Source organism: Cervus elaphus, chromosome 9 (genome assembly GCF_910594005.1).
Source record: "Cervus elaphus chromosome 9, mCerEla1.1, whole genome shotgun sequence".
Taxonomy (NCBI): Eukaryota; Metazoa; Chordata; class Mammalia; order Artiodactyla; family Cervidae; genus Cervus; species Cervus elaphus.
Window position 1 is genome coordinate 45,582,105 of NC_057823.1, and position 27,243 is coordinate 45,609,347.

At 57.9% G+C, this 27,243-nt stretch overlaps 2 protein-coding genes across 9 annotated transcripts in view; both read right to left on the reverse strand.

Annotated features, from left to right (window-relative positions):
• Nucleotides 1-361: 361 nt before the first annotated feature.
• LOC122700103 (cytochrome b-c1 complex subunit 10) lies at nucleotides 362-3,509 on the reverse strand. Its single transcript, XM_043912736.1, has 3 exons — nucleotides 3,353-3,509; nucleotides 951-1,094; nucleotides 362-517 (listed from the first exon to the last, which is right to left on the reverse strand). The coding sequence occupies exons 1-2, from the start codon at nucleotides 3,400-3,402 to the stop codon at nucleotides 974-976; spliced, it is 171 nt and encodes a 56-aa protein (XP_043768671.1). The 5' UTR covers nucleotides 3,403-3,509; the 3' UTR covers nucleotides 362-517; nucleotides 951-973.
• A 2,663-nt stretch (nucleotides 3,510-6,172) lies between these two features.
• Nucleotides 6,173-27,243, reverse strand: part of TCF3 (transcription factor 3) — a 32,896-nt gene continuing 11,825 nt past the window's right edge. Inside the window, exons 4-19 of one of the 8 annotated variants that reach the window (XM_043912729.1) lie at nucleotides 21,541-21,614; nucleotides 21,245-21,323; nucleotides 18,877-18,944; nucleotides 17,627-17,756; nucleotides 17,320-17,369; nucleotides 16,003-16,105; nucleotides 15,760-15,923; nucleotides 15,549-15,678; nucleotides 15,157-15,215; nucleotides 14,980-15,058; nucleotides 14,182-14,255; nucleotides 13,663-13,821; nucleotides 13,468-13,570; nucleotides 11,098-11,227; nucleotides 10,707-10,942; nucleotides 6,173-8,451 (exon numbers count right to left, since the gene is read on the reverse strand). In XM_043912729.1, coding sequence (XP_043768664.1) covers nucleotides 8,309-8,451; nucleotides 10,707-10,942; nucleotides 11,098-11,227; nucleotides 13,468-13,570; nucleotides 13,663-13,821; nucleotides 14,182-14,255; nucleotides 14,980-15,058; nucleotides 15,157-15,215; nucleotides 15,549-15,678; nucleotides 15,760-15,923; nucleotides 16,003-16,105; nucleotides 17,320-17,369; nucleotides 17,627-17,756; nucleotides 18,877-18,944; nucleotides 21,245-21,323; nucleotides 21,541-21,614 — 1,781 coding nt within the window. In that variant the 3' untranslated portion in view covers nucleotides 6,173-8,308. Of the gene's footprint in view, nucleotides 8,452-8,657; nucleotides 8,885-10,706; nucleotides 10,943-11,097; nucleotides 11,228-13,467; nucleotides 13,571-13,662; nucleotides 13,825-14,181; nucleotides 14,256-14,979; nucleotides 15,059-15,156; nucleotides 15,216-15,548; nucleotides 15,679-15,759; nucleotides 15,924-16,002; nucleotides 16,106-17,319; nucleotides 17,370-17,626; nucleotides 17,757-18,876; nucleotides 18,945-21,244; nucleotides 21,324-21,540; nucleotides 21,615-27,243 lie in introns of those variants that run through there. The other 7 variants (XM_043912734.1, XM_043912728.1, XM_043912731.1 and 4 more) reach the window with 7 other exon arrangements.

The window sequence follows — 27,243 nt, forward strand, 5'->3', positions numbered from 1 at the left end:
GAGGCCCACATGGGGAGGAGCCATGTGAGGGGGCCTCATGGAAGCCCCAATACCTGCCCACCCCCACCCCCAGCCATGAAGCTGATGCCTCTGCTGCAACTTCGTGAGGGACCCTCAGCCAGCACCCCTCAGACAGATCACTCTCAGACTCTCACTGTGAGGTAATGTTTGTCCTCAGCCACCAAGTCGAAGTAACGTGTTTAGGCAGCAAGAGATAAAAACACTGTGCAGGTATCACCCACCACACATCTGAAATGATCAAACCATGTCTGCCAGCCCCTGGGAACCCCAGATCTGTGCAGTTCTGGTGCTGAAGGGATCCCCAGGTCACCGCACCCCAGCATGAGCACGTGCAGGCGGGCAGGTTTCAGAGTGAGGTTTAATGCCGTGTGTGTCCACACACGAAAGCTATTTCCACCAAAAGAGGAAATGAACTCGTGCCAGGGACTACCTAGAGTCCATCCAGAGAGCCTGGGCAGTTCCAGATGCAGATGGCAGGAGGCAGTACAGCAGACACCTGGAGGGGGTATAGAGCAGGGTGAGCAGACGCCGCTGCCAGGCTCTAGCCCCAGACCTGGCCTTGCCACCTGGGAGTCTGAAACAGGGATGTACGCACACTCTGGACTATCCGGTGTGCAGCACGGTGAAGGGGTTGTCAGCGCTCGCGGTAGCACTCCCAGGGAGGCCAGTCTCCGCTTTCCCATCTGTGAGATGGGCATCCCTCCACCCCGACTAGGCCCAGGCAGGCTGAGGCTCCAGGATGGAGCCCCAAGGGGCCATGCCCACTCCATAGACCCAGGCTGCCATCCTGTAGCTCTGTACTACCGGGCAGGGGGCTTGTGCAGGGCCCTGCCCTCAGGTAGGGTTGTCCACGTGAGCTCCCCACACCTGCCGCCCCGCTGCCGCTCAGGGATCCCAGGCTACCCCCACTGACTGCTGCTGAGACTCACCAGAGGGGCCTGAGGTCGTGAGTTTAGTCATCCTTCTTGAACTTGCCGTTGATGTAGGGCACCCAGTCCAGAATCAGCCGCCAGTCAGTGGCCCATACCAGCCCCACGGCACCTACGGCGCCCCATATGCTTGCTGTGGGGACCCTGCAAGGACAGCAGGGGTCAGGCCTCAGCGCCCCTCCCTCGCAGCTGTTCATCAGGTGTCCGCCTTGCAGGGACGTGTGGCCCTGCCCCATGTGTAGGCGGGACACATCCTGCTGATGACCCGGAGGCAAGGCCATTCCCATCTGCTTTCATATCAAGATCTGCTAAAGGTTTTATTTGAGGAATTCTGCTAAGAAAAGAAAAGCCCAATTCCAAGCTTGTAACTATAAGGATAGTAAAAACTTGCAGGCAGGCACATTAACGAATGCAGTTTACCGCAGCCCCATCCCCGAGACAGCCAATGGACTGAGGTGAGAGTTGTCAGGGACCCGTCTTACCGATGAGACCATGGCACAGAGAGGGCAAGCCATGTCCCTGAGACACACAGCCCGCTGGGTGCAGAGCCAAAGCAGGGGCTTCAAGACCACCACATCCCACGTTTACATCCAGCAATGGGCATGGTCAAGGACGTCCCCAACAGTCCCACCTCCTGGCTTGCATACCCCTCCCTTTGAGTGTCAGCAGGACCCAGTCACACCCCTAATGAATATAATATGGAGGGGGGGGATTTTATTTTCTTAGGTTCCAAAATCACTGTGGATGGTGACTGCAGGCATGAAATTAAGACACTTGATCCTTGGAAGGAAAGCTATGACAAACCTAGACAGCATATTAAAAAGCAGAGCCCTCACTTTGCTGACAAAGGTCCATATAGTCAAACCTATGGTTTTTCCAGTAGTCATGTATGGATGTGAGGTTAGACCAGAAAGAAGGCTGAGTGCCGAAGAATTGATGCTTTTGAACTGTGGTGCTAGAGAAGACTCTTGAGAGTCCCCTGGAATGCAAGGAGATCAAACCAGTCAATTCTAAAGGACATCAACCCTGAACATTCATTGGAAGGACTGACTCTGGCCATCTGATGTGAAGAGTTGACTCATTGGAAGAGACCCTGATGCTAGGAAAGTTTAAGGCAAAAGGAGAAGGGGGCAACCAAGGATTAGATGGTTTCATCACCACCTCAATGGACATGAGTTTGATCAAACACCAGAAGGCAGTGGAGAATAGAGGAGCCTGGGTGTCCTGCAGTCCATGGGGTTGCAAAGAGTTCACGACTTAGCGACTGAACAACAGAATCAGAGCCACCTGCCGTCGACCCCAACGTCCTGGCCACTTGCCTTGGGGCCTGTGGACGCTCAGAGGGAGGTGGCAACGAACCTGACCTCCAAAGGGCACCCAAGGTGGTGCTGCTGAGAGTCCCTCATGGGCCTTCCTTACACCCTCACCACCTCTCCTCCACTTTTTCAAAGGAAGACACCAGGGCTCTGAGAGGGGCTGAGTGCAGGATCCCCAGCTGGTGAGCATGTATGCTCCGAATCTGAGACACAACCGCACAGTGCCTCCTGGCGGTGAGTCCTGCTTCCCGGCCTCCGGAAGCCAGTGTAGAGTGCAAGGCTGCACCCATCCCCTTTAATATTTTACATCAATCTCATGTCATGGATCATACCGTTTTAGTTTTTTCTTGTCCAGGGACTACAGCGTCAGCCTGGAAGTTTCCGTTTATCGCTGTCTCTGGCACCCAATGCAGTGCTAGGTGAGAGAACACACTGGTGCTCAGTGGGTGCTGCCAACTGAATGAAACCCTGGATGAGGGTGTGGCTGCTCTGATCAAGGCAGACAGGGACAGACAGACGGTGCCCGAAGGCTCGTGCTGCCCCAGGGGAGGGGCGGTAGGGGTCTCAGGTGGTCCCACCCGACGCCAGGGACCGCCTTTCGGCCTGAGTTGCCCCAAGTGTAAAGCGCCACTGTCACTGTCCACCCGAAGGTCCCTAGCAGCGCCGCCGTCCAGGGACAGTCCCCACTTGTCACTCTCCCTGGCAGAGCTCGAGGACACGACTGCCGAGTACAGGCCCCTGTTTCTCAGCGCCCCACATTGTGGGTTCCCCAATCCCGCTGCCACGTGGGGCCACACCCATTCCACCCGTCTCCCATGGGGAGCAGGGACAGAGAGAGATGTCGGCTTCACAGCAACATCAGGCAGAAGCAAAGCCAGGAGCAGCACACAGGGTCAGTTTCCAGGCTCCAGGAGCTGAGCGGGGGCTCTGAGCCCGGACCGGGGAGGGGCACCATCGCGGCCCCCAGGTGGAGCGGGCCCAACACACGAGTGTGCGCGGGGAGACCACGCAGCCGTTCCGTGCCTCAGTTTCCCCATCTGGGACCCGGAAGGACAAGGGGCTCGGGGGCGGGGGCTACGTCCTCACCAGTTTCTGGCCAGCTGGCGGTAGCGCGGGCCCAGGAACCTGGTCAGCATGGCGGCACCTTCCCTGCTCAGGGTGACCCGGGCCCTGCCGATTTGGGCGCACTGCGCAGGCGCGCTAGCCGCAGTGCGCAGGCCCGCAGGGAGGCCCCGCCCCGTCCCCTTCAGGGAGGGCTGACAGCGGGACCTTGAGACCGCCGCCGCTGCACACGCAGATTCGCAAGATATTTACACTAACTTCCGGGAAAGGTCTGAAGAACTCAGACTGGAATGGGCGGGCCCTGGAGGCCGGGCCTTGTGATCACGTGATGCGCAAAGCAGGCTCGGCCTTTGGCTGTCAGAGCGTCCGGAAGGTGCGCAACTTGCAATCCGCGGCGTTTTGTGAGTTTGTGTCCCAGTTAGGTGCTAGAACTTTACTTTTAGTTGAAGAAACTGAGACCTGACGGGGAAGGGACTCGCCCAGAGTCACACAGAGGGGAAGGGTGGCGATTTGAACTCTCTTTTGGAGGAATTGGGCGTTGTCACTGGACTCGCTGCGTGTGACACCTTGGCCAGATGATAGTGCTTCCTCTAGCCTCGGTTTGCTGGCACTAAGTTGTGTGTTGCTGGGAGGCGGGTCCAAAATTGTTTGCACGTTTCGTTTGGGAGATATTCCTCATTCCAGCAGCAGTGGGAGGCCTGGCTCCTTGCGCTGTGTGCATTCAGAATACCACCTTTTAGCTGGTGGACCCAGGACAGGTGAGTCCTCGTCATTCTGGGGCTCCAGCGGCGAATGTATGCTTGGAAATGCGGACTGGACACCTTGGAGTTTTTCTGGCCAGCCCAACTCATCCTCCTGGGATCCGCCCTGGGCACCTCCTGAGACTCTAGCCTCAAACCTGCCCCTAGCCTCTGACCAAAGGGTTGGTTAGAGACCACGGTCTGGGCACAACGGATGCTCTTTGCTACTGAGTTGGACATAGTTTCTCTGCCTGTCCAGATGCTGTAGGATTTCTTACGTTGGGATCAGAGAGGACCTGAAATAGGCTCTGTCCTTGATGGAAAACCTAAAAAGTGGGATGGAGGGGCCACCCTGAAGATTGTATAATCTGAGACAGAGATTAGAAGCCTGAAAAGATGAGCAGACGTGGGGCATAGCGGCCTTGGGGCTGCAGGTCCTGGATCCAGCAGTTTCTGAAGGTCTGCCATGTTGCTCCTTGTGCTTAATGCACTTCAGCTCAGGGGGCAGAATGCTTTTTTATTTCAAGTGATAAACAAAAATCAGATTAAGAGGAAAGAAGTAAGGCATGTTGGGTGGCTTCAGGCTCAGCTGCATCCAGGAGTCTAGTAATATCATTACATGTTTTCTCTCCGTCTCTCAACTCCTACTTTCCTCTGTGTTGCCTATACTCTCTGGTGAACTGTCTCTGAGCAGAGGCACTCAGAAACTCCTGGTTGACATAGAACCTCTGGGTTGACATTCCAGCAGCCCTTGTAGGAAGATAGCATCTCTTTCCCAATAATCTCAGAAAATGCCCCAAAGCTGGTCCTTACTAGCGTGTTGTGGAAACAGAAGAGCCGGCCCCTCTCATTTGAGGATGTGGGCTAAAATTGGAGGAGGATCCCTAAAATAGAATACTAGGATTCTGTGACCAGAGAGATGGTGGATAAGCAAGAATGGTTGCCCCCCCACCCCCATCCCCAGCTGCCCCTGGGTTCCATGTAGGATCCCTGTTTGACCCTCAGGAAACCGAGCTCTTTTCTCATGTTAAATTCACATTACATACAGTTAACCATTTTAAAGTGTAGAATTCAGTGGCCTTTAATATTATGATTGTGTGCCCACCACCTCTAATTCCATAACATTATCACCCCAAAAGCAATCCCATCTCCATCAGTATCCCCCCATTCTCCTTGCCCCCAGCCCTGACAACCAGGACCCCACTCTCTGTAGATCTGTCTGTTCTGGACGTTTCCCATCAATGGAATCACATCCTGTGTGTCCTTCTGTGTCTTCTCTCACTGAGCATCGTGTTCTCAGGGTCTGTCCATGTAGTACCAAGTGTCAGGGCTTCAGCCCTTTTCAGGACTGAGTGATGCTTCCACGTGTGGAGGGACCACATTGTATCCATCATCTGTTGGATTCTTTTAAAATTTTTTTACAACTTTACTGAGGTATGTTTGGGTCATATATACACTTAAAACATACAACTTGGACCTGTGTACTTACCCATGGACCTACTGAGGTCCAGGTCAGCCTATGACTCTACTGACCTTACTCACCACCCCCGTCAAACCGGGGTTGAGGGTGGAATTGTGCTCCTGAGGACTTGCTCAAGTCTTGACACCACCCCCCTCCACCTGTGAACAGGACCTTATGTGGAAATAAGGTGTCTGCAGATGTGATTGGTTAAGATGAGGTCATGCTGGAGATTTTGTAGCCCTAATGCAATGGCAGGTAAGAGGGGTACCAGGACACAGACCCACAGGGAGAGGCCACCTGAAAATGGAGGTGGCGATCAGGGTAATGTGGCTGCAAACCAAGGCACACCCTGGGCCCCTGGAAGCTGGTAAGAGGCAGGAGGGACCCTCCTGGGAGGGCCAGGAGGGAGCATGACTGCCACACCTGAAACCCCCTGTACCCACCCGGCCCCCCCAGGCCCGCACGGAGCTGTTTCAGCTGCCCTGGGAGCCATGCACGCGCACACGGAAGTAGCGCCATCCCTGGAGCGCGCATGCCCAGTGCCATCCTTGGTGGGGTGTGCTGAGGCACCCCAGCACCCCTTCCTCAACCCCCTTTTCATCCGTAAGCACACAACAGCTGAAAGATCAAGGGAGAGCCAAGTATTGTCATAAAATGTCATTTATTGCTACAGTGCTGTTATGTACAGGACAGGTCGCCAAATCGACTCTTAGAGGATCACTATTAAAAATTCCAAAGAATCCAGCCAGCTGTGTTGAGTTGTATAAAATTATTTTACTTAAAACTTTTTCTTTTTTTTAAAAAAAGTCAGTTATCCTGAGGCACTCAGAGCACAATTTTCCTGTAACTGTGATTCTTCCCCCTCCCTCAAGGCTTTTTCCCCGGGCTGGGTTAATCTCATTTTATATATATATAACATATAAAACTTAAATTATATATGTGATACAGAGTTCAGAAATCTGTGGGCCTCAGGGAGCTGCAGAGGGAAACTGAGGCAGCTTCCCCAAAGAGATAAGACCCATAGACCAGGGGGGTCACCAAGGAGTGTGACTCAGTCTTGGGGGAGAGCCCAGGGGAACCCCAGGAGTCCAGAGGCGACCCCCGCAAGCTGGGATATCCCACCCATCCTGGTCTTGGGGTTTCCTCAAGATTCTCATGGGATACCCAGTCACAGGGGCATTCCAGTCTTGGGGGCCAGGCCCCCCAGTCCTTGGGGAATGAGGGTGGGAGTCTTAGGGTAGATGCCTGGGATGCTGGTGGTGTGGGGTGCCCACAGCCAGCTTGGGGGTCCATAAGGCCTCTGTGCAGGAAAGAAGGGAGGGCAGGTGAGATCCCACTAGGGCTGACTCCATGCCCAGGTGATACACAGAGTGACCATCCTGGACTTTCAGTTTAAGCCTGGGATGGTCCCAGCAGTTCAGGTCAAATAGGCCCCCTTGAACACAGGTGAGAAGGGTACCTGGGGAGGCTTGGGGACTGGCACTTAGAGCCTGAGGGCAGCCCACCCTCCAGGGTTGTAGACATGCAGACCACGGGCCTTTCTAGGCAGGGACCCTGTACAACCCCCCCCCCCACATCAGGACAACCACTTGGGGAGCGGGGGTTTCTGTGCTAGAGTTCGAAGCAGGGGCTCAGGTCCCCTGGCCAAATAGGTGAAGATGTGCAGGCCCTGAGCCTGGGAATGGTGGTTCTCACAAAGTCCTATCTTGGAGAGGTCCACAGGCTCGGGGCTCAGTGTGGGGCTGTGCGGGGAGGGAGGGACAGAGCTGCTTACAGGGGAGGAACCTTGACCTTCTGATTGGGGATCATCCCTGTCTCCACTGAGATTCCCCACCAGGGTGTCGCCCTTCCTGAGGATGGGGATAGCAGATAGGGAAGGGAGGTCCCCATCAGGGTGAGGCCCACCCACCATTTCACAGAGAGCATATTTTAGAGAACAGCCCCCCCCCACCACGTTAGAACCGGAACAAGATGGCAGCAACCACCCCCAGGACCAGCAGCTCCCAGAGAGGATGGGAGACCTCAGGTCTACATGAGGTCTTTATTTTTTTTGCCATGCTCCACTGCACGTGGGATCTTAGTTACCAGACCAGGGATGGAACCTATGTCCCTGAATTGGGAGCATGGAATTTTAACCACTGGACCACCAGGGAAGTCCTGGGGTCTTTTTAATACAATTTTTAATAATCTGGTTGATAATGAAATGCAATGCTCATTTCTAGAAACAGCAGCAGAAATAGCGACAAGAGACTTTTATACAAAAAAATTTGTTGCTTACAAAACATATGCAAAAAAGCTTAAAAAAAAAAGGGCATTCTAATTTCCTTCTACGTTATATATATATATAAAAAAATCTCCTAACTAAGGTTCCTTTTATTTTCCTTAAAAACAAAAACAAAAACGATTAGGCGTAGGCACGATTTGCTGCTGGCTCCGCACAGCTTCTCCCTCCCATGAGCAGCATGTTTGACCTCACGTTTAACTTAAGGCATCTTGTTTTTCTTTTCTGACAAAGTGTATATATTTCTGGCTTGCTTTCTTGCTTGGTTTCAGGTTCTATTGCCAAAAAACAAAACAAAAATGCTCCTTTAGGCCCAGGCCCGGGCGGCAGGGCCTAGACGCAGTTTCAGGATCCATCCGACAGGAGACCTGGTGGCCGGGCCCAGGGCGATGCTAGCTCGAGGTTGACCTCGGGCGACGTGGGGTGGGGATCTCGCGTCTGGCGTGACCGTCTCAGGTAAGACCGAGGTGGGGTCACTTATCCGGGCGACATTCCCGTCACAGGTGCCCGGCGGGGTTGTGGGCCTCGCCCAGGCCGGGGTGGGCAGCCGACAGCACCATCTGGGGGTCTCCAACCACGCCCGATACCTTCTCCTCTTCCCGGCGCTTCAAGCAGGCCGCTTTGGGGTTCAGGTTACGCTCTGAGGGGAAGGGAGAGCACTGTGGGAGAGGGTCCCCCGGGGAGCGAGGACGAAGTGCGCCTCCGTTTCTCTGCCCGTCCGCATAAGGCCGCGGGGTCGGGGGTCCGCAGCGGGCAGAGCGCCGGTGGACAGGGCGGGGGCGGGGTCCGCAAAGTGGGCGGAGCGCCACCGGTGGGGAGGGCGGGGCGGGGCGGCTGGGCGCCTACCTCGCACCTGCTGCTCCAGGCCCAGGATGACCTGCACGGCCTGTTGCAGGATGAGCAGCTTGGTCTGCGCCTTGTCCGACTTGAGGTGCAGCTGGCACATGCGCCCCAGCTCCCGGAAGGCCTCGTTAATGTCCCGCACGCGCACCCGCTCCCGCGCGTTATTGGCCATGCGCCTCTCCCGGTCCCTCAGGTCTTTCTCCTCCAGGGATAGCACCTCCTCCGTACTGCTGAGTCACAGTACCGGGGGCCCCATTAGTCCCGGGCAGGGTCGTGGGGAGGGCACCCGTTGGCTGTGTGGGCACACGCCCTGGGCCAAGCTCCAGGGGCGCACTGTGCCTGGCTGCAGGCAGGGCCTCGACCCCCACCCCAGGGTAGACAGGGAGCTGGGGCGCAGTCTTTGCCCCCTGCCTGCTCCCCGTGCCCAGGATGGCCCAGGAAGCAGGGGAGGCCCCGTAACCCCTCCCGGGATGACGACCTTCCCCTTCAGAGCAGTTGTTTGCTGAATGATGGAGCTGGGCCTAGCTGGACCACCTCAGGCACAAGGGGCCTGGAGCCCCTGAGAAGAGGGGTTCACAGCGTTGAGACCCCTCACCCTGGGTCCCCAGAAATGTCTCTCCCCAAGTTGGACTCTGCCTGCCTGACAGCCACCCTGAGTCCTGCCCGCAGGCCCCTGGACCCTGGTACTTGCACTGTGAAAGCTGTGTGCTGGATGTGGTGTTGAGCCCCGCCCAGTCTGTAAAGGGCTCAGTCCACCACCCGGGGACCATGGAGTCCACACCCAGCCCAGGCCCCTGCCATGCAGCAGGGTGCACTGCACAAGCCATCTCTGCCTGTTTCCCAGCACAGGGCCAGTCTCACTCGACACCTGCCTTGTGGTCTGGGGGCCCTATTCTACCTGCCCACCCTGCCCCCTCAGGCCTAAGTGACCCCTGTGGGTGGCGGCGGCGGCCGGAGCCCAGGACAAGCGCGCAGACCAAACTGACAGTCAGGCCTTGGGTCCCCTTTCTTCCCTCAGGTCCTGGCGGGCAGGGGCCATGGGGGAAGAAAGGCCTGGGCCATAGCCCTGGCGTCCAGTGCTCCAGTGCTTGGGCGCAAGTGCGAGGTGAGGAGGGCGGCCAGGGGAGGGGGAGCACAGGAGGCAGAGAGCAAAGGGGCAGGCGTGGGGGGCGGGGACAGACACACACACACACAGTGTGACACCCACATCGCCAATGGAGACGTGGAAACCTCAGAGCTGAGGGGACAGAGGGCAACAGGCGAGGGCCCTAGCTCCAGTCCAAGCGACAGCACTGCAGGAAAGAAAGGGTTAACAGGGCAGCAAGGGTGGGGTGGGGGAGTTAAGAAGGCAGCTGTGGGGGACAGTCACAGGGGGTCCCTTTCTGAAATCCTCGCTCAGCCTTCGGGATGGGGGTGAACCCCCCTGCAGGTGGGGCTGATGGGCTCTCATGGCCACAGAGTGCCTACTCAGAGTGACAGAGAAGCCTGTGGGACCCAGGGGATGCTAGTTGCTGCCAGCCCAGCTCTGGGCTTCGTGAAAAGGAAGAGCTGAGCAGGTGGGGGGTTCTCCGGGGTCTGGGGACACAATTCTGCACCCAAGTGCCCAGGTCTAGAGAGCTAGGGATCTGGAGTCTGTTCTTCCCATCTCAGAGGGGACAATGAGGCCAGGCCAGGCAGAAGGCCAAGATGAGCAGCAGGGTATAGTCACTGGGGGTGTGGTCACTGCAGTGACAGTCACTTTCAGGGAGGGTGGTCACTGTCCGGGGAAGGTCACTGGGGGCGATGGTCACAGCAGGGAAGTGGTCACTGAGGGAGGGATGGTCACTGCAGGAGAAGGAAAGTCAGCGGGGGGGTGATGTCAGCAGCAGAGAAGTCTCTGCAGGGAAGTCACGGGATGACATCACTGCAGGGGGGAGCTCATAGCAAGGGATGACATCACTGCAGGGGGAGGTCATAGCATGGAAGGTCAGGGGATCAAGGCAGGGGAGGTGGGCTCCAGGAAAGGGGGGGCGAGCGAGGGCAGCGGAGGGGAGGGAGCGCGCCCCCACTGACCTCGCACCTGCTGCTCCAGGTTCAGGATGACCGACACGGCCTGGTGCAGGATGAGCAGTTTGGTCTGGGGCTTCTCACTGTTGAGGTGCAGCTGGCACATGCGCCCCAGCTCCTTAAAAGCCTCATTGATGTCTCGGACCCGCAGCCGCTCCCGTGCGTTATTGGCCACCCGGCGCTCCTTCTCCCGCTCAGCCTTCTGCTCTGGGGGGAGAAGGTCGTCCTCGTCCTCGTCTGGGCTACGGGGCCGGGGGCCAGAGGAAGACAGTGAGGCAAGGCCGGGCATGGACCCGCCGCTGCCATGGGAGCGGGCGTCCCAGGCGTGTGCGCGTGCGCCCCCAGGAGGCCCTGTGCACGTGTGTGGCGGGCCCGTGGGAGGGGGGGAGAGCGGCACCTGGTCCGGGTGCGCGGAGCCTTGAGGTCCTTTTTCTCATCCTCGGCGGTGTCAGCCGCCACGTTCTCTTCGTCCTCTTGCTCTTCCCGCTTGATGTCGGTGGTGCCTGGGGCAGTGCCGCGCCCGAGATCTGCAAGAGGCAGGGGTCAGCGGGCCATGCAGAAGCCCCCGGAGAGCCAGTCCCCAGCCCCACACGGGCATCCGTTCCCAGACCCCGAGGACCAAAAGGCCTTGGGAATAAAGTGCACGAAAAGGTTATGGCCACTCAGGGCCGGAGAAGTCTCCTAAAACACTGAAGTGCTGTCCTCGAAACAGAAATCGATGAACTTGAATATATCCAACTTGAGAACATCTCATCACCAAGAAAATAAGCAGCTGAGCCACAGAACAGAGACTCCTCACCCACAAGCAGAGAAAGGGAGCAGTTTCAGTGAGAGGAGGGCGGAGCGTCTAGGGAGCAGGCAGGGCACTTGGGCACCGCAGCTGCTCCATCACCCTGAATGGAGGAACCACTGTGGGTCTTAGCACCGGTCCTGGGTGTGACCTCTTGGGAAAACCCTCTGGCCTGACCTGGAAAAAGCGGCAACACACAGACCTGGAAATCCCAACCCACACCAGAAGACACTGCTCGGGAGATTCTGTAAAGTGCCAGCACAAGGGCCCAGGGATGGGAGGGGCCTAATGTCCTGTGAGGCCGGGGTAGTCCTTGCATGGGTGGGAAGGCCACCCAGCAGGATGGCGACATAAACCAACCTGCAGCTGAGGGTATACAGCTGCTTGAAGCCACTGTGGGTCCCAGGAAGGTCTGGGCTGTCCTGTAGGAAGGGATGACCCCCTGGGAAGAGACTGACTCGGGCCTCTCAGCACTGCTGGCACCAGGCTGGGCGTCCTGGGCCCTGTGGGGGCTGGGTAGCATCCCCGTCAGACACCACCCCTCCTCAGGGTGAGATCCTGGGTGTGGAGAGATGAAATTTAGACATCCAGGAAGCACAAATCAGAGCCAGGCTGGTTCTGGGGGTGGGGGTGTGCAGGCAGGCATGAAGGTTGTATGGTGGGGGCCTGGTCAAGTCTGCATAGCACACTATGTCACCTGACAACCTGTTTTTCACAAGGTTGCTGAGGGCGGGGTGGGTGGAGCAGCCCCCATGAGATCCAGGACCCCAAGCCCAAGTGGGCAGCCTGCCACAGTTACCCCTTTCTGCTGACAATCTGCGAAGTAGACGGCTGTCCCCTGGCTGACTGAGGGACACACAGCATGCTGCCACTCCCTCAGTCTTGAAGAAACCCTCTTGACCTCGCCCCCTCCCGCTACTGATTTCTCTGCTTCCCAGAACAATTAACACCCCAGAAATCCACTGACCTTGCCCCCGCCCTAGCGGGGTCCTCAGCTCAGCGTCTGACACAGTGCGCCCTCCTCCACAAGCCTCAGTGCCCGCCCCGATGCACAGATCCAGGATCTGCCCTGTCCACACTCCACCTGGGACCGTCAACTTCACCATGTGCCAAGGACACCTAGATGCCATCTCCAAACTGGAACCCCACCTCATCTTCCATGTCTTCACATCCTTCAGAGCCCCTGGAAGTTGCCCCTCATGGCCTCTGCCCAGGCTGGTCCCTCAGCAGCCACCCACATCCTCCTTCCTGGAGGAGCAATCTCTTCTGCCCCCAGTCTGTCCTCCCAGCAGCAGTCACCAGAGGGCGCCTGTGAACACCTGAGCAAAATCCCAGGCCCTCCTCTGTCCACAGCCCTCCAGGCTCCCACCTACTCCGAGGTAAAAGCCTAAGTTCTCCCAGGGCGCACAAGGCCCTGAACCACCTGCCTTCCCCTCCTCCCTCTCTCCCCCTCCTCACTTGGCTCCAGCTGTTCCTCCAACATGGCAGACACGGTCCTGCCCCAGGGCCTTTGCACGTAACTCACCCTGGCACCTGCCTGCTCACTCCTAACTTTAAAACTGCAGACGCTGCAGTGCCCCTCTCCCCACCCACCAACTTTCCCCCCAGCCTGTGTCCCAACATGCTCACTTCACCTTCCGACTTCCACACAAATCACCCCCTTTTTCTGCTCAATCTGTTTTGTTCCCCAGCTCCCGAAGCAGCAGTGCCCCCACCCCAGCTCTGTGGGACCCCAGGGCCAGGCCCAGTAGGACTTCTCTGGCGAGGCTGAAGGTGGCACTGATGTGGAGAGTGCATTCCTCTGCCCCCTCCTTAGTACCCTGGGGCCTCAGTTTCCTCAAATGGAAATGGGGGTAGACAGTCTTGAGCCCACACGGGAAGGTCTGGAGGGTGGTTCAGAGCCCCCTTTTCCCGAGCAGCAGCAAGGGGTCAGCCCACTGGTGGGCCCTCAGCACGGGCAATGTTGCTGGGACTCACCGCCATAGGAGTCAGGCGGCCGGGAGAGGTCAGGGAGGGCCACATGGTTGTGCACGAGGCCACTGCTGCCAGACAGGCCGTCCTCTGAATGGCCACTTCCCACCTGTGGATGAGGGGGGTCATCAGCGCCAGCCTGGCCCGTGCAGCCCACCCACCACCCACCCACCTCCCAGGTCTGCCCTCACCAGCACTTACCAGGCCTGCATGCCGCCCACCCAGTGGCATGACAGGGCCAGTGAAGCCCGAGGTCAGTGCCCCATGGCCAGGTAGCATCCCGTGCGCGTCGCCTGCAGTGCCCACGGCGTGGCTGCGGAGTACGTGGATGGCCTCATCCAGGTGATCCTCCACTTTGCTCTGCTGCAAGAAGGGGGGGTGAAGGGCTAGGAACAGCCGCCAGTGACCTTGCCGACCATTCCCTTGGACCTCATCCCCAATAAGTTAGCTGAGACGTCCATTCTAGTCAAGGGGCACCCGTCCTGTCACACATTCTGCTGTTTCCACCACACCTGGGGTTCTTACAGGACATGGTTTCCACGCCCTGTGAGATGTCACGTGACCACGGCAGAAACAAAATGCTGAGCCAGCCTGCCCCCCCCCCATCAGTGGACCTCCTCAGGCACCTACCATCCTTGGAACAGGTGTTCCTGTCTGTCCCTGTGCACCTACCCCACACTCCCACCATGGCGCACCCTCCTCAGACCCCAGGACGCTCACCAGGCCATGGAGACCCCCATCGTAGCTGGGCGATAAGGCACCAGGGGCTCCTGGTCGGGGCCACTGCGATGTCCCTGGAAGGGGTAGGAGACATGCACGTGAATGGGCACAGATTTGAAGTGTGTGCCACACAGCCTAACACAGGAAGCAGGGCTGGATCGGGAGTCCCAGGCTACAATGCTCAGACTGGCCACATGGGGGCTCCCATGCCCGCAGGTCGGTCTAAGGGCCTGAGCCTGGATCTGGGCCCAGCTGACCTGGCAGCTCCTAGTCTGGGGTGTGCACCCAGTGGATAGGTCACCTCTTTGCACCTCAGTTACCACTTCCATGAAACCCATGGGGAAGGAGGCTCCTTCCAGTCCCGCCGCACCTAAGCCCCGAGAACACCATACAGGCCTATGGGTACTGTTAAAACTGCCCATACACTCCAGAGCCCTTGGTCCGCTGTCCTCAGACCTGAGCCCCATTCCAGGGCACAGCATGAGGCATACAGTGGGTGTCTAACTAACAACCGTGGCGGTGAATAAACGCCAACAGGCCCATGTCTGCTCTGGCTCTTAGGCACCCCAGGCCTCTGCTGGATCCCTCTGCCTCTGCAGGACTTGCAGTGCATGGAGCACTCCCTCCCAGCTTTGGCCTGTTTTGTGACCTGAGATCCCCCTCCTCCAGGCTGCCCTCCTCGACAGCCTGGGAGACAGCCATGGGAACATGAGCTGAGGCAGGTGGTCGGTCCAGCTCCCACCCAACAGGGGCTGCAGTCACCAGCCCCGGCCCCCTCCCCCAATACCCAGCACAGACCTGCCAGGCCCTGTGGGGAGCCCACGGGGGTGGAGGGGCTGGAGGAGAAGTTATTGCTTGAGTGATCCGGGGAGTAGATCTGTGATGGGACAAGAAGAAACAAAGCCACCAGGTGGCTTGTCAGGGCCAGCTTCTCGGTGTCACTGGCTCAGCCACCCACCACATCCCACGCCTCACCGAGGCCAGAGCCTTGCCAAGGGCATCTCCGGAGCTGCTGGATGTGGTCCCACGGGAGCCTGTGAGTGGAGAGATGTGAGGCCCTGGCCGACAGAGACTACCACACAGATGCTCCGGCCTGGCCCTGGGCAGCCCAGCCAGTCGGGGTCTGCTGCCGTCCAGCACCAGCCTCCGCAGGGCTCTGGGGCCAGGTGGGCTGCAGGGCTCTTGAGTGAGCAGCACCCTTTGGGGGCCTCAGTTTCTCCAGTGGGGCCCCCTAATGAAAAAGCCCCTTTGAAACACCTGAGGGGGATTGAGGAGCTGATGGTAACAATGATAACCAGGATCACAGTGATAATGATACCAACAATGCTAATCTTGAGCCCAGGGGGGTGGGGGACAAGGGGCTGTACCCAGGAGGCTGTCGGCTCCGCTCACGGGGGGCGTGTGGCTGGAGATGCTGCTGTAGGTGCCTGTGGGGCCTGAGAAGGTGGATGCGGCTGGAAGCCCACCGTTCACCTCTGCTCCATGCAGCTGGTAGCCCTGCAGGGCGGGAAGGATGGGTCAGAGGGGTCACACCAGGGCGCTGCCCCCCACCTGCCAAGGGCCACCCACATAACTTACCATGCGTTCATGCTGGTGCAGGCTGCCAAACCCGCCACTGCCCCCCACAGAGCTGCTGCCGCCTGCTGGGAGGGGCAAGGGGGACGAGCCCCCGCCCAGCATGGGCCCAAAGCCTGCCTGGCCTGGGGCACTCCAGAGCTCGGCGGAGGGGTGGAGGCTGCCATCTGTGGAGAGGAGGATGGTAAGGTGGGTGTGCACAGGGACCCCTGGCCTGCTCCAGGCAGCCTGGGTGAGCCCCCATACCTGCCATGTAGAAGGGGGCGGGGTAGGAGCTGCCAGGCGTCTTGGCGGATGGGTAGGCCGTGGGGTCCCTGCCGTAGTCGTCCCCTGAGCTGGGGGGGTACACCTGCAGGGGCCGCGGGCATGGTCAGACAGGAAGGACTGGGGCTTAACTCTGTCTCCCCTCCACACCACCCCCTTGTACACTATACAGCTCCAACCCCTCCCTCCAAAACTGGCGGCCAGTGTCTGCGGCTTGCTGGTGTCATCACCTATCTGCAGTTCCTTCTTCACCCCATCTCCTGCCCACTCTGCAGAGTCCCAGATTCAGACCTGAGGCCTTTGTAGACTAGACCCCTCACCCCTACCCAGACTACGTTTTCCCTTCTTAATCCAACAAACTCCTATTGACCCATCAAAGCCCAGCAGTGTTTTCCCCAGTGTTAGAACCTCCCTCAGACCAGCCCTGATCACAGGAGACCTGGGAGCCTCAGAGGCAGGGCCCCAGGTAAACCTTCTGCCCCAGCTGCTCCAAAGAAGTAAGATGCAAAGGCCTTCTAGGATGAGCACCAACCCTGATTAGCTGGCACTGTCTGGAGAGTGCTGGGATCGACTGGCAACGTCTGCCCCAGCAGTGGAGCAGAAAGCAGGGAGCAAGTGATGAGTCAGGGGGGATGGAGTGGGCTCAGGGGCCTCTCACTCTGATGTTCCAGATGTGACATCATGAGATGAGGCTTAAAACAACCTCTATTTTCCTGCCCCCCACCCCTAGGCTGCAGGATTTCAACCTCGGATGGTGACCCTGAGCCTGGAGTGGGCTGGGTCAGCCTCGGGGGCTGTGCTGGTGGCCAGTGAAGGAGGCAGGCAGAGAGGGCAGTGGCCAATCCAGGGAATCCAGCAAATTGCCTCTTCTCCCAGCGTGATTAAGTCGCGGGAGCTCAGCACTGGAAGCCACTGACGGCTCGGCACCATCTGCTGGGCCTGGCTCTCTGCCAACCACAGGCAGAGGGGCAAGGATGCAGAGTGGCTCCAAGCCAGGCACAGGGAGCGGGAAACCCTGTGAACTGCCCCCACGATGCCCACCTGCTCCCGCTCCCAGGACGGACTCCTGTTCAAGCCCTTTCTGAAGAGCCTCAGCCACAGGAGACCACTTATCTTAAAACACATGGGACCCAGGCTAGACCCAAGGAAGGACTTCCTGACTCCCTCAGAGCTGGGGCCTCAGGGCAGAAGTCCCCCGAGCCCCTGGGGCTTTCACCAGAGCTCATGTGGGGCTGGCCCACCCTGGGGGGGTGTCACAGAGGCACTCAACCCATGGGGCCCATCTGTCCCACGACTCACTGAGGACGGGAGGCCAGGCGGCACCTTCCGGACCTTCTTGGGCTGCGAGTCTGTCAGGACAGGAGGAGTGAGAACCCCGGCCCGGCTCCCACCCTCACCCTGGCCCTTCCCACCAGACGTGCCTGTCACCAGGGGTGAGACACAGCCTCCTCCACCACCCACAGCTCAGAGAGGGGACCTGGGGGCTTTTCTCTACTAAAAGAACAACTCAAGCCTCTGTCCACACACAGAACCCTGGGGGCAGGCATGTGGACTTCACAGGACGCGACCGCTGGGCCTCAAGGGGACTGCGCCCTGGCCCACTCACCCAGGCTGCTGTCCGTTGCTCTCCGCCGAGAGTGCCCAGAGTAGGAATAATACTGGGACCCGCCCTTGACGCCCGAGGGGGACAGAGGCCCTGGGCTGCTGAGGGCCAGCTCGCTGGGGAGGAAGCCCACCTGGGGGAGGGAGGGAGGGGTCACCAGTCAAGCCCCGCCCCCCAGCCAGTTCTGGTTAAACAGTAAGTGCAAAGGCTGAGGCCAGGTCCTTGGGTGATGGCGACCTGGGGAGGAGCTCCCTTCTGGCCAGCACCTGTGGAGTGTCTCTGATCAAGGCGTTAATGCAAAAGACAAAGAAACACCGTCAAACGTGAAGATGCCGCGCGGTCTGGGCGCTAACACACACACAATTGCGTCTAGGGAATCAGCTCGGTTTACTCTGTATGTATCCCTCCACTCTGCGTTTTTAAGGCAAACAGTTTAAACTCACAGACACTGGTATAAAATGGGACTCTTCCTCAGAGAGCAGGCTTGATTGGGGCTGAAGGCCCACAGCTGCAGCCTCAGCCTTCCAGTCTGTAAAATGGGCATGCCAGCCGCTACACGGCTCAGGAGTCATTGTGGGGACTGACAGGGCCAGGCAAGGTCTCCCCGGGCAGGGATCCTGGTGCCTAGCAGGCGTCCTGTGGCTGTGATAGCTGCCACGTTGGCTGCAGCCTGGTGTGCACATGGGTGGTGCTGTCTGCAGCAGGGCCTAAGACTAAAGCCCCCAAGGGATGGGGGAGAAGGCCTAGAGAGGTGACCAGGACAGGAGGCCACAGGGGACCGCTATGCTGGGCCCCTGCCCCATCAGCCTTGCAGCAGGGTGGGTAAGGGCGACAACCTTGCCCAGGAAGGAAGCTGTGGGCCGGACCACAGGGCTGGGCTGGCCTCAGGTTCCCTGTCTGCCATTGGGGCTGGATGGGCGGGTGTCTCCTGAAGCCCCCTCAGCTGTGTAGGGGGCCTGCAGGCTGGACTCAGCCTCTCCTCCACACGCACCCGGCCTGGTCCAGGGCCCTGGCCTGTTTTAGCAGCTGCTGGCGAGTGACCAGCACTCGGCTCAGCCAAAGCAGCTTCACAGATCAGGAGGAAATTGGGATGAATTTGTTTAAAATTAAAACCAAAGAATGTGAGGTGCTGACGAGAGATCAGGTGCCCCCCCCATCCCCACCCACCTGCACACCCCACCCCCCCACCCGTCTGGAGCGCGGGGTTCTCCAGGCTCTGCAGTCCCACGTCCTCCCCACAGACACTGCCTCACCTGAGTCAGGCTGCTGACCCCAGCATCTCTCCCGAAGGCAGCGTATGCGCCCCGCTCACTGCCCTTGCCTGTGGAAAGGAAGGAGGGTCACCCGGAGCTGCCTGCACAACGCTGAGAAATGTGGTGGGACACTTCTCTCCCTGCAGGGTAGTGAGGGCCCAAGGGACAAGCGGGCTCCAGCCAGATGCTGCCCCCAGATAACCTGCAGAGTATCCTGCAGACATGCCAGGCCCTCCTCGTCTCACCCCCGAGTTGGGACAGCACCAATTCGCCCCACCCCTCCAAGCTTCGGTTTCCTCTGTTCAAGGTCATGAGGTGTCAACTCCCCAGAATGCTGGGTTCCCAGGGGACAGGCTGGGGTCCCCGCTGCTGCCTTAGTTCAGCACCCAGACCCTGGGCTCCTTTACCAGCCTCCAGCCAGGGTTAGCTAATGAGTGAGCAAGTGATGTCCCTGAGGACGCTAAGTCAGGTGACTCGGTGAAGGGGCCCTCCCTCTACGTGGGTGGGGAGGCCCCCGCTGTGGGGGGACAACCTGTCAAGAGAGAACTGCTGGTGTGAACGGACTGTTGCAGCTACACAAACACCTGGATCCAGCCTCGTCTGAAGCAGGTCCCTGGATCAATCAGTAGCTGAGCCATTCAAGTCTGTTTCTGGCTTCTGCTGAGCACCAACTTTGACTGAGGGTGGACCGTACCCAGCCCTACTGTAAGTAAGGAATCAGAATGTTTGACTGACTAACATGATTTATTCTCAAATTGCGGGGGGGGAATCTCCCTTTTATTTTAAAAGGACAATTCCAAGTAGACTTCTGGAACAAACACTGTTTAGGGGGCAGGCAGAGGGACCATGCTCCTACCAGTATGCAGATACCCCACAGGCTGCACCCGGCAACCTCCCATGACCCCTCCAGGCAGGCAACAATGGGCCCAGGTAGGGATGAACAAACTAAGGCCTGGAGGCCAGAAGGACTTGCCCCACAGTCCAGAGAGTGAACTTCCTTCCTCCCAGGGCGGGTGGCTGTGGGCAGCAGAGCTGGTGAGCCCAGCCAGGACTCCAGGTGCCTGCCCCTCCACCCCCCATCGAGTATGAGGCAGGCACTAAATAGGGGGTATCCTGAAAGGAAAGATGAGACAAGGAGAGGAAGCAGAGGTTCTGGGATGTGACCTGCAGTGACCAGAGCCCTGTGGGTATACAGCAGGTGCCTAAGCCATGCACCAGGCCCCTGCATCAGGGCAGGACCACCAGGGCTCGTCGAGGAGCCTGACCAGGTTGGGGGCCACACTGGAAGACTGACCCCACTCCCAGGGCCCTGGCACTCACTGCCCACGCCCCACCACGGCCACACCAGCCCTGGTCCACAGGTGAGAAAACCAGGGCCCAGGGAGGTGAGACCTCGCCCACATCACCACTGGTTCCCTGGGCATGTCCTGGGCTCCCTGCTGCCCTCTCTGAGCCCCTTGGCCACAGGAGTGTGTGGCAGGCGCGGACACAGCTGGGCTCTGGGCCCCGCTGACCAGGCCAGGCCGTGGAAACTGCCCATGTTGGAAGAGGCTGAGGAAGGAACCCCCCGCGGCAGGCGTAGAGGTGATCCCAGGCCCCTGGGTCAGGCCCCACCTCCCAGGCTGGGAGATGCACACAGATGCCCACTGGATACAGCAGGTGCTGGATGCTGCTCTCGCCACCTCCCTTCCCACGGTTGCACCCAGGCCACATTCACCCATCTGAATACATTCTTCAGTGTATCCAGCCACACAGGGCTTGACTCCAAAGCCCGCACGCCCTGGCTGCCCCCTGGCTGGTCGGCTGGGGACCCCCAGTTCACCCACCTTCCCAGTTGCTGCCAATCCTGCCATAACTCTTGGCCTGGGAACCACCACCCACCCCTCAGCCCCTCTCAACCCCCAGAGACGCCAATGCCACCATCAGCCCCAGTGCTTCCCTCAGAACAGGGAGACTGGGGCTCATGGGGACAAGGATCCTGGGGGCCGGGTCCTTTCTTGGTGAGCAAGATGGGGGTAGGCCTTCGGGTCTGGGGAGCTGCAGAGTAATCACTGCCAGTTCTTGGAAGGCTCTGTGACAACCCCATCCAGAGGGTCAGGAAGCCAGGACTCAGGATGGGGGACCCTCATCCGGATCCTGATCCCCACAGTCAGGACGTGGGCACTCCAGGGAGGGCGGACGGGCCTCAGCCAGGTCCTGAAGTGATTAGGACTTCACTTCCCAGCTGCACTTGGAGGGTCCCCACCCATGTCCTCTCTTCCAGGATGCCCTGGAAGCCCTGGCACTCAATTACATTGACCATCTCCCGGACCAAGTGGGTGTGCGGGGAGGCGTGGGGGGCATGGGTGCCACATGTGTAGACACTCACCTCCGAGCCCAGGACCCAGGAATGTGGAAGAAGGGAGGCTGCTGTGGGACTCACCGAAGTGGGCGCCGTCACTATAAGTCTGCGGGGAGACAGCAGGGGTGAGGAAGGCACCCCCACTTCAGGGCTGGGAGACAGGCTTGGGGAGGGGCCTGGGTCAGGACACAACCCTGAAATGCAGAGCCCAGAGCCCCTGCAGATCAGGCTGGCATCCAGCTTCACTGCTCTGGGCCCATCTCCCCATGCAACACGACCCCAGGGAAGGAAACCAAGAGTCTCGGCCTCTAGTGGCCCCTCACCCGGCCGGGGTCGAAGGAGGAACTGTCTTGCTCACTGGTGCCCCATGAGCCTGAACTTGGCCGGTCCTCGAGACCTGTAGGGCAGGAAGGCAGGGTCAGGGGCCTCACCTGCCCACTCCACACCAGCCCCCACCCCTCACCAGAGATGAGGGGTGGGGTGGCCCTTACTCAACCTGGGATGCTTTCCAGGCTGTTCTGACCCACCCTGGAGCCTGTCCAGATGCACCCAACCCACTCTGCCCACAGTGACACCACCACCAGTGGCAAGCACCCTGGGTATGCGGCTACCAAGACGACAAATTCCACCAATCCAGGACTGGCCCCCATCCTGCCAGGACAGATGGAGCCCTTGACTGGTCTCTGGGTCCCTCGGGGGTCAGGGTGGGTAACAAGGGATGGCCTCTCATCTCCCCTTTCCCGTAGCTGCCAACTCAAAAAGGTGGGGCTGTGCCTTTGTTGAAACGAGGAGCAGCAGCAGCCACCACTGACTCCCCGCCAAGCAGAGGCTGGCGCCTGGGAAGGTGGAATCCAATCTGGAAGACAGGCGCTTACCTCGCTCACCCAGTCCAAGGTGTGGCAGGGGTTAAGCATGGTTGGGACTGGGGACAAGGACCATGGATGGAGGGGTGAGCAGGGTGGGGCCCTTATCTCCCTGAACACTTGCCAGGCACGGCCCAGGACTCTCCCCACCTCATTCAGGGGCAGACAGCACGTGCTCGTGCTTTTCATGGGGGAGGGGTGGGTTGTCTCCAACACTGCCCATGGTGGGGGCGGGGGAGGGGGAGGGCCTCAGGGCCCAGAAGAGCAAAAATGAGCAGTCCTGGGACCCCTCCCACCTGTTTCTCTTCTCAGTAAGTGGGGTCATGAACACATCCCACTTTGCAGGACTGGGGGTGTCCACATCTGACACTGAGTCAAAGCTCCCCAAGCTAGGCTGGGCGAGAGATGGGGGGAGGGCCGTGCCCAGCACTGCAGGCTGTGCCAGGGGACAACCCCTCCCCCAACCCTGACCCTGCATGGTGGACATCCAGAACACCCTAGTTTCACCCAGCCCTCCTTTGCTCATCTGTACCAGAAACTTACTTCAAACTGCAGCCTCCTATTTTGGTGCCTTTGTGTTAATCATCTCCCCTGGAGAACTGGTGTTTAATTACTGCCTAATTTGCATAATTGTGCATATTAATCTCCTGATCTAATGAATATTCATACAGCTCACTTAAGATTTTGTTTTCTAATCAAAAATTTCCAGTGTGATTATGATGCAGGGCTGAGACCCACCATGGTGGGCAGGGGGTCACACAGGGAGCTCCCCTGGTCTCCATGAGTCCATCCGGCATTAGCTGTCAGGTTTGGGGTGTCTGCTCCCCAAGGTGCTGGGCCTTCACCTGGATCATGGGAACTGGAGCAGCTGGTGGTGGGGGGTGACCTCGGGCACGGGGCCAGCACTTGAGCTCCAGTTTCCCTCCACACCCGCTTACCTGTCGTCCCCTTGCCCTCTGGCACAGCCCCTCTCCTAGATGAACTCATTCTGCTCTGGGTCCCCCACTCCTATGGGCATTCACAACAGGCCCCAGGAACTTCAAGCAAGAGCAGGAGGCCAGGTCCAAGGCCACATGCAAGCCTCCCTGCACCCCAAGGCCTGGCAGGGCTGAGGGGCACTCCTGGGGCCTGACACCCAGGGACCCCGCCAACACAGGCCCCACAAGATTTAGGCAGAGGCAACCAGGCCCTGCTCTTCCCTTTCAGGTAAAAATCTCCTCCCCCAGCCCCAGCCTCCCCACTCCTAGAAACGACAAAAATAGGGATGACCCCTCCCCCACTACTCCCATTAAGTTATTACCCCCCCCACTGGTTAATTACACATTTTAATAAACCATCATGAATATTCATAACATACCCCTTGTTCATGTTCCAGTTAATATGTACTAATAGAATAAGACTTCACAAACTGAATGTATTTTTTTTTTTTAAACAATCGCACTCTTTTTTTAATAAAGCTGGAGATGAAGTGGTGGCGGGGCCGCACCCAGAAAAATCACCCCTCTGCTCACTTCTGGCCTACCACCCTGGCAAGAGGCGAGAGATGGACAGAGCAGAAGGCTGGGGGGTGAGGTGCGGCACAGAGGGATTTGCCCAGCCCACACCCCAGCTGGCTGCCCCCTTGGCCAAGTGACACGGGGTGAGGGCTCCTTTGAGGGGCCTTGGTACCAGGTGATTCCTCCACAGCAAGTCTGCAGACTGGGACCTTGGACCAAGTCCAGCCCTTGCGTCCTTTTGTCAATAAAGCTTTATTAGTACAAGGTCACGGGCATTTGTTCCCGCACTGTCTGCAATGGTGTTTGCCATTGTAGATTAGTTGCACATACTGCCTGGCTCCTTATCAGAAAGGTCAGCTGACCCGAGCATCAAGATTCCTGGAGCCAGTGCCCCTGTATAAAGCAGCCAGACCAGCGGACTTTGGTACCTGGAGTGTGGGGAAGATGGTCACGGCAGTGCCTCCACCTCAAACCTGCAGCTGTACAGCCATGGTCGCTGTCGGGGGTTCTATCCTGCAGCCCCAGGCCTCGGGTCCCAGGCTAAATCCAAGGAGCTATCCTCTCCCCACCTCACTCCAATGCTCGCTCTGCAATCCACCCCTGGCTCAGCCAGGGTGTGTCCCCTGGGTCAAGCCACCACCCTGCACCAGTGTCCCCCCAGGTTCCCTGCCCACACACCACGCAGGGCAGGCTGGCTCTCCTCCCTCCCTCCAGCCTCTGCCACGGCTCCCCACTGCCCTCAGGGTAGAGACCAGACTCCTCCCTGACCACAGTTCTCTCCCAGCTCACTCCTACCTGACCCCCAGCAGGTGAGCAGATCTTGACCCCACCCAAGCTCTGCCCGGGTGGTCCCCACACCTGCTGACCCTTTGTCCCCTGACAGGGAGGTCGCCATGCCGGCCCCCTCTGTCCCCAGCGATGCCTGCACAGGGCTAGCCCCCAAACAACCTCCAGAGACACCTGTGGCCCCCATCATTGATCTGATAGCTACTGAACCCATCAAAATGTCATCTGCCGTGCCATCCTCCTGCGGTCATATGGGCAACTACCTGACTGCAATGCGGCCTCCAGGACCAGGGAAGAGCTCCCACCGCCACCAGGGGCTAATTAACACACACTCAGATGGACATAAGTGGCTAGCGACTGCTGCACTGGACATGTGAACCACCCAAATAAAAACTAAATAATAATGATATAAACCACCACACACCATGATCACACCTGAAAAAAAATTAACAGCACCTAAAGGGCTCCCACACTGCCCCCAAACAAGGAGATTTCAGGCTAAAGAGAAAGTCAGTGGGGATAACACCCCACCCACTTCCAAACCAAGGCTTCACTTCAACCCAACCTCTCATGAACCCCTGGAGAGGAAACCCCTAACCCCAGGGGCTTCCCCAATGGAAGGAACTGGCCCTCAAGTGGAAGAGGGGGTGCCACAAACAGATGGTAATACAGAGAAATGGGGTCCCTCAGGTGCAGAAGTTGCCCCACCCCTCCTATGAATTTTGGATTCGTGACAAAGCGACAGCAGAAAGACCCCCTTCTGTTCCAGTCTCACAGACCGGGTGGGGAGACCACCCCACCACCAAACCTAAGCTCAGAATCCCAGTCAGGAACTCCCTGCAAAAACAGGCACAGGGCAAAACAAAACCAGAACATGGAAGACAGCCATGTTCACGGATTTAGGATCGATCCCAGGAAACAGAAGGGTATCTAAGACCACCACTGCCACGCGTGTGCTCCCAAGGAAACTGCAGAGCTTGTGGGGTTCCCTGGAAAGGATGGAAGATAAGGCTTCTGGGAGAGAAGAAAACAGGAGAAACTAATAATTTTGCAGCAAATTCGCAAAAGCAGCATCAGAGGCGGGGAGGCCGAAGCGACAATGCAGAAGTGATCAAACACAAGGGTGGGCTCTGGAGATGCCCCCAAACACCAAGGAAGGGGGCATTCTGAGACCCCAGGCGTCCATAGAGAACAAGAGAAAAAACGCCCAAACTCAAAAACACCGAGTCAAAAACAACCTAGGTACTCAAAGGGAAAAGTGAGGAGCTGGAGGAACGCGCACACCTCTCGGACACCACGCGCTCGTGTCCCCACGCAATAACACAATCCACAGGATTGAAGCTCAGGGAGGTATATAGCGGCCTCCCTGGGGAGTACCAGCCCCAATCCCATCGCCAACCCACTGCCTCTCACAGGAGGCAGGTGCCCAGGTGCTGCTCACCAGAAAAGCAGGAGCAAGGTGACATCAGCTGCGGCCCCTCCCTGTAGAAGATCCAGAAGGAAGCACTCCAGGCAGGAGGGTAATCCCAGCACAGGCCACTCCAGTCAGGAGAAAGTGATGAGCGGGCACCTTTGACCCACACGTTAAACAATTTAAGACACTATCCCACCAAGAGTGGGCACCAGAGTGCACAGGTGCTGCACTCCCCGGGGGACTCCCCGTGGTTTCCTCCAAGGAATCCTTGAGCAGCTGCCATCATCCCCACTTCAAAGATGAGGAGACTGAGGTTTCCTAAGTGGCAGAATTAATATAACAAGGACACGTGTTTCCCAGCTGGATACACACACACAGGACAGGACTTGAAAAGAGAAATGACGTTTTTAAAAAGTGGCAACGTATTCAAACCAAACAGGAGGACTGGAGAAGGTCACTTTCCCGCAGGGCACGAAGATGTGATTTCACTTCTGGAGAGCAAACAGCCTGATCCAGGAGGACCCCCACCAGCAGAGTTGCAAACCAGCACAGGCTGCCAAACTCAACCCAAATAAGTACACCAGACCCGGGTGCAAGAAGGAAAAACTACCATCAGTGTGTGCAAAGTGTGAGAGGGACACAGACTCGACTTTTCTGAAACCTGAAAAGCGCTCTGGAACAAGTGACTCAGGAAGACGATCAGATGCACACAGACATACCAAGTAACACCAGTGAAACGGAGGGGCCAGAACATTTATACACAAGTCTGAATTCAAGGCGCAAACTCTTACTGGAATGGAAGGTGGGTTTTTGCTGACAGTGGGCAGGACCCACAGAGAATATCCCACTGTCCTGTGTCCTTGACAGTGGACAAATGAAAAGCCTGACTGCGATGAGGAGGAGACAAAGATCTCACAGTTATGGGTCAAAGTGCCCCTCAAGGCCTCAGGAAGAATGACAGAGGGCCATTTCAGGAAAGCAGGAAGACCCTGCACCTCCCCAATAGTGGCAACAGGCCAAGCCTTGGTTACTCATTGAGTCACTGACCCAGAAATAAGCCAATCGAGGAACAAAACCTCCATTCCCCAACCTGGAAAACTGGAAATCTCCGAAAGAACTTGACCAGAAGGGAAATTTTTGAAAAAAATATTATCAAGAATCTACATTGAAAAAATAATGAAAATACACATTATTGAAACCAACGAGATAGGGCCAAAGTGGTCCTCAAGGAAATTTATAACTCTCAAGAGAACAGAAGTAAACAAGTGAGACTTCAATTCAAAAGTAAAAAGAAAAACTTAACAAAAAAAGAGGACTTAAACAGAAGTAGTGGGGAATTCCCTGATGGTCTGGTTAGGACTCCAAGCTTTCATTGCCAAGGACCTGGGCTCGATCCCTGGCTGGGGAACTAAGATCCCACAAGCGACGTGGCATGGCCCAAAAACGAAAGAAACTGACAAAGTAAAA

What these genes read in the sequence shown, in the direction of transcription:
- LOC122700103 (XM_043912736.1), bottom strand. Translation starts at nt 3,402, where the DNA reads ATGCTGACCAGGTTCCTGGGCCCGCGCTACCGCCAGCTGGCCAGAAAC. An exon ending in CGCCAGCTGGCCAGAAACTG is followed by an intron (nt 1,095 to 3,352) that starts GTGAGGACGTAG and finishes CTGTCCTTGCAG; the next exon opens with GGTCCCCACAGCAAGCATAT.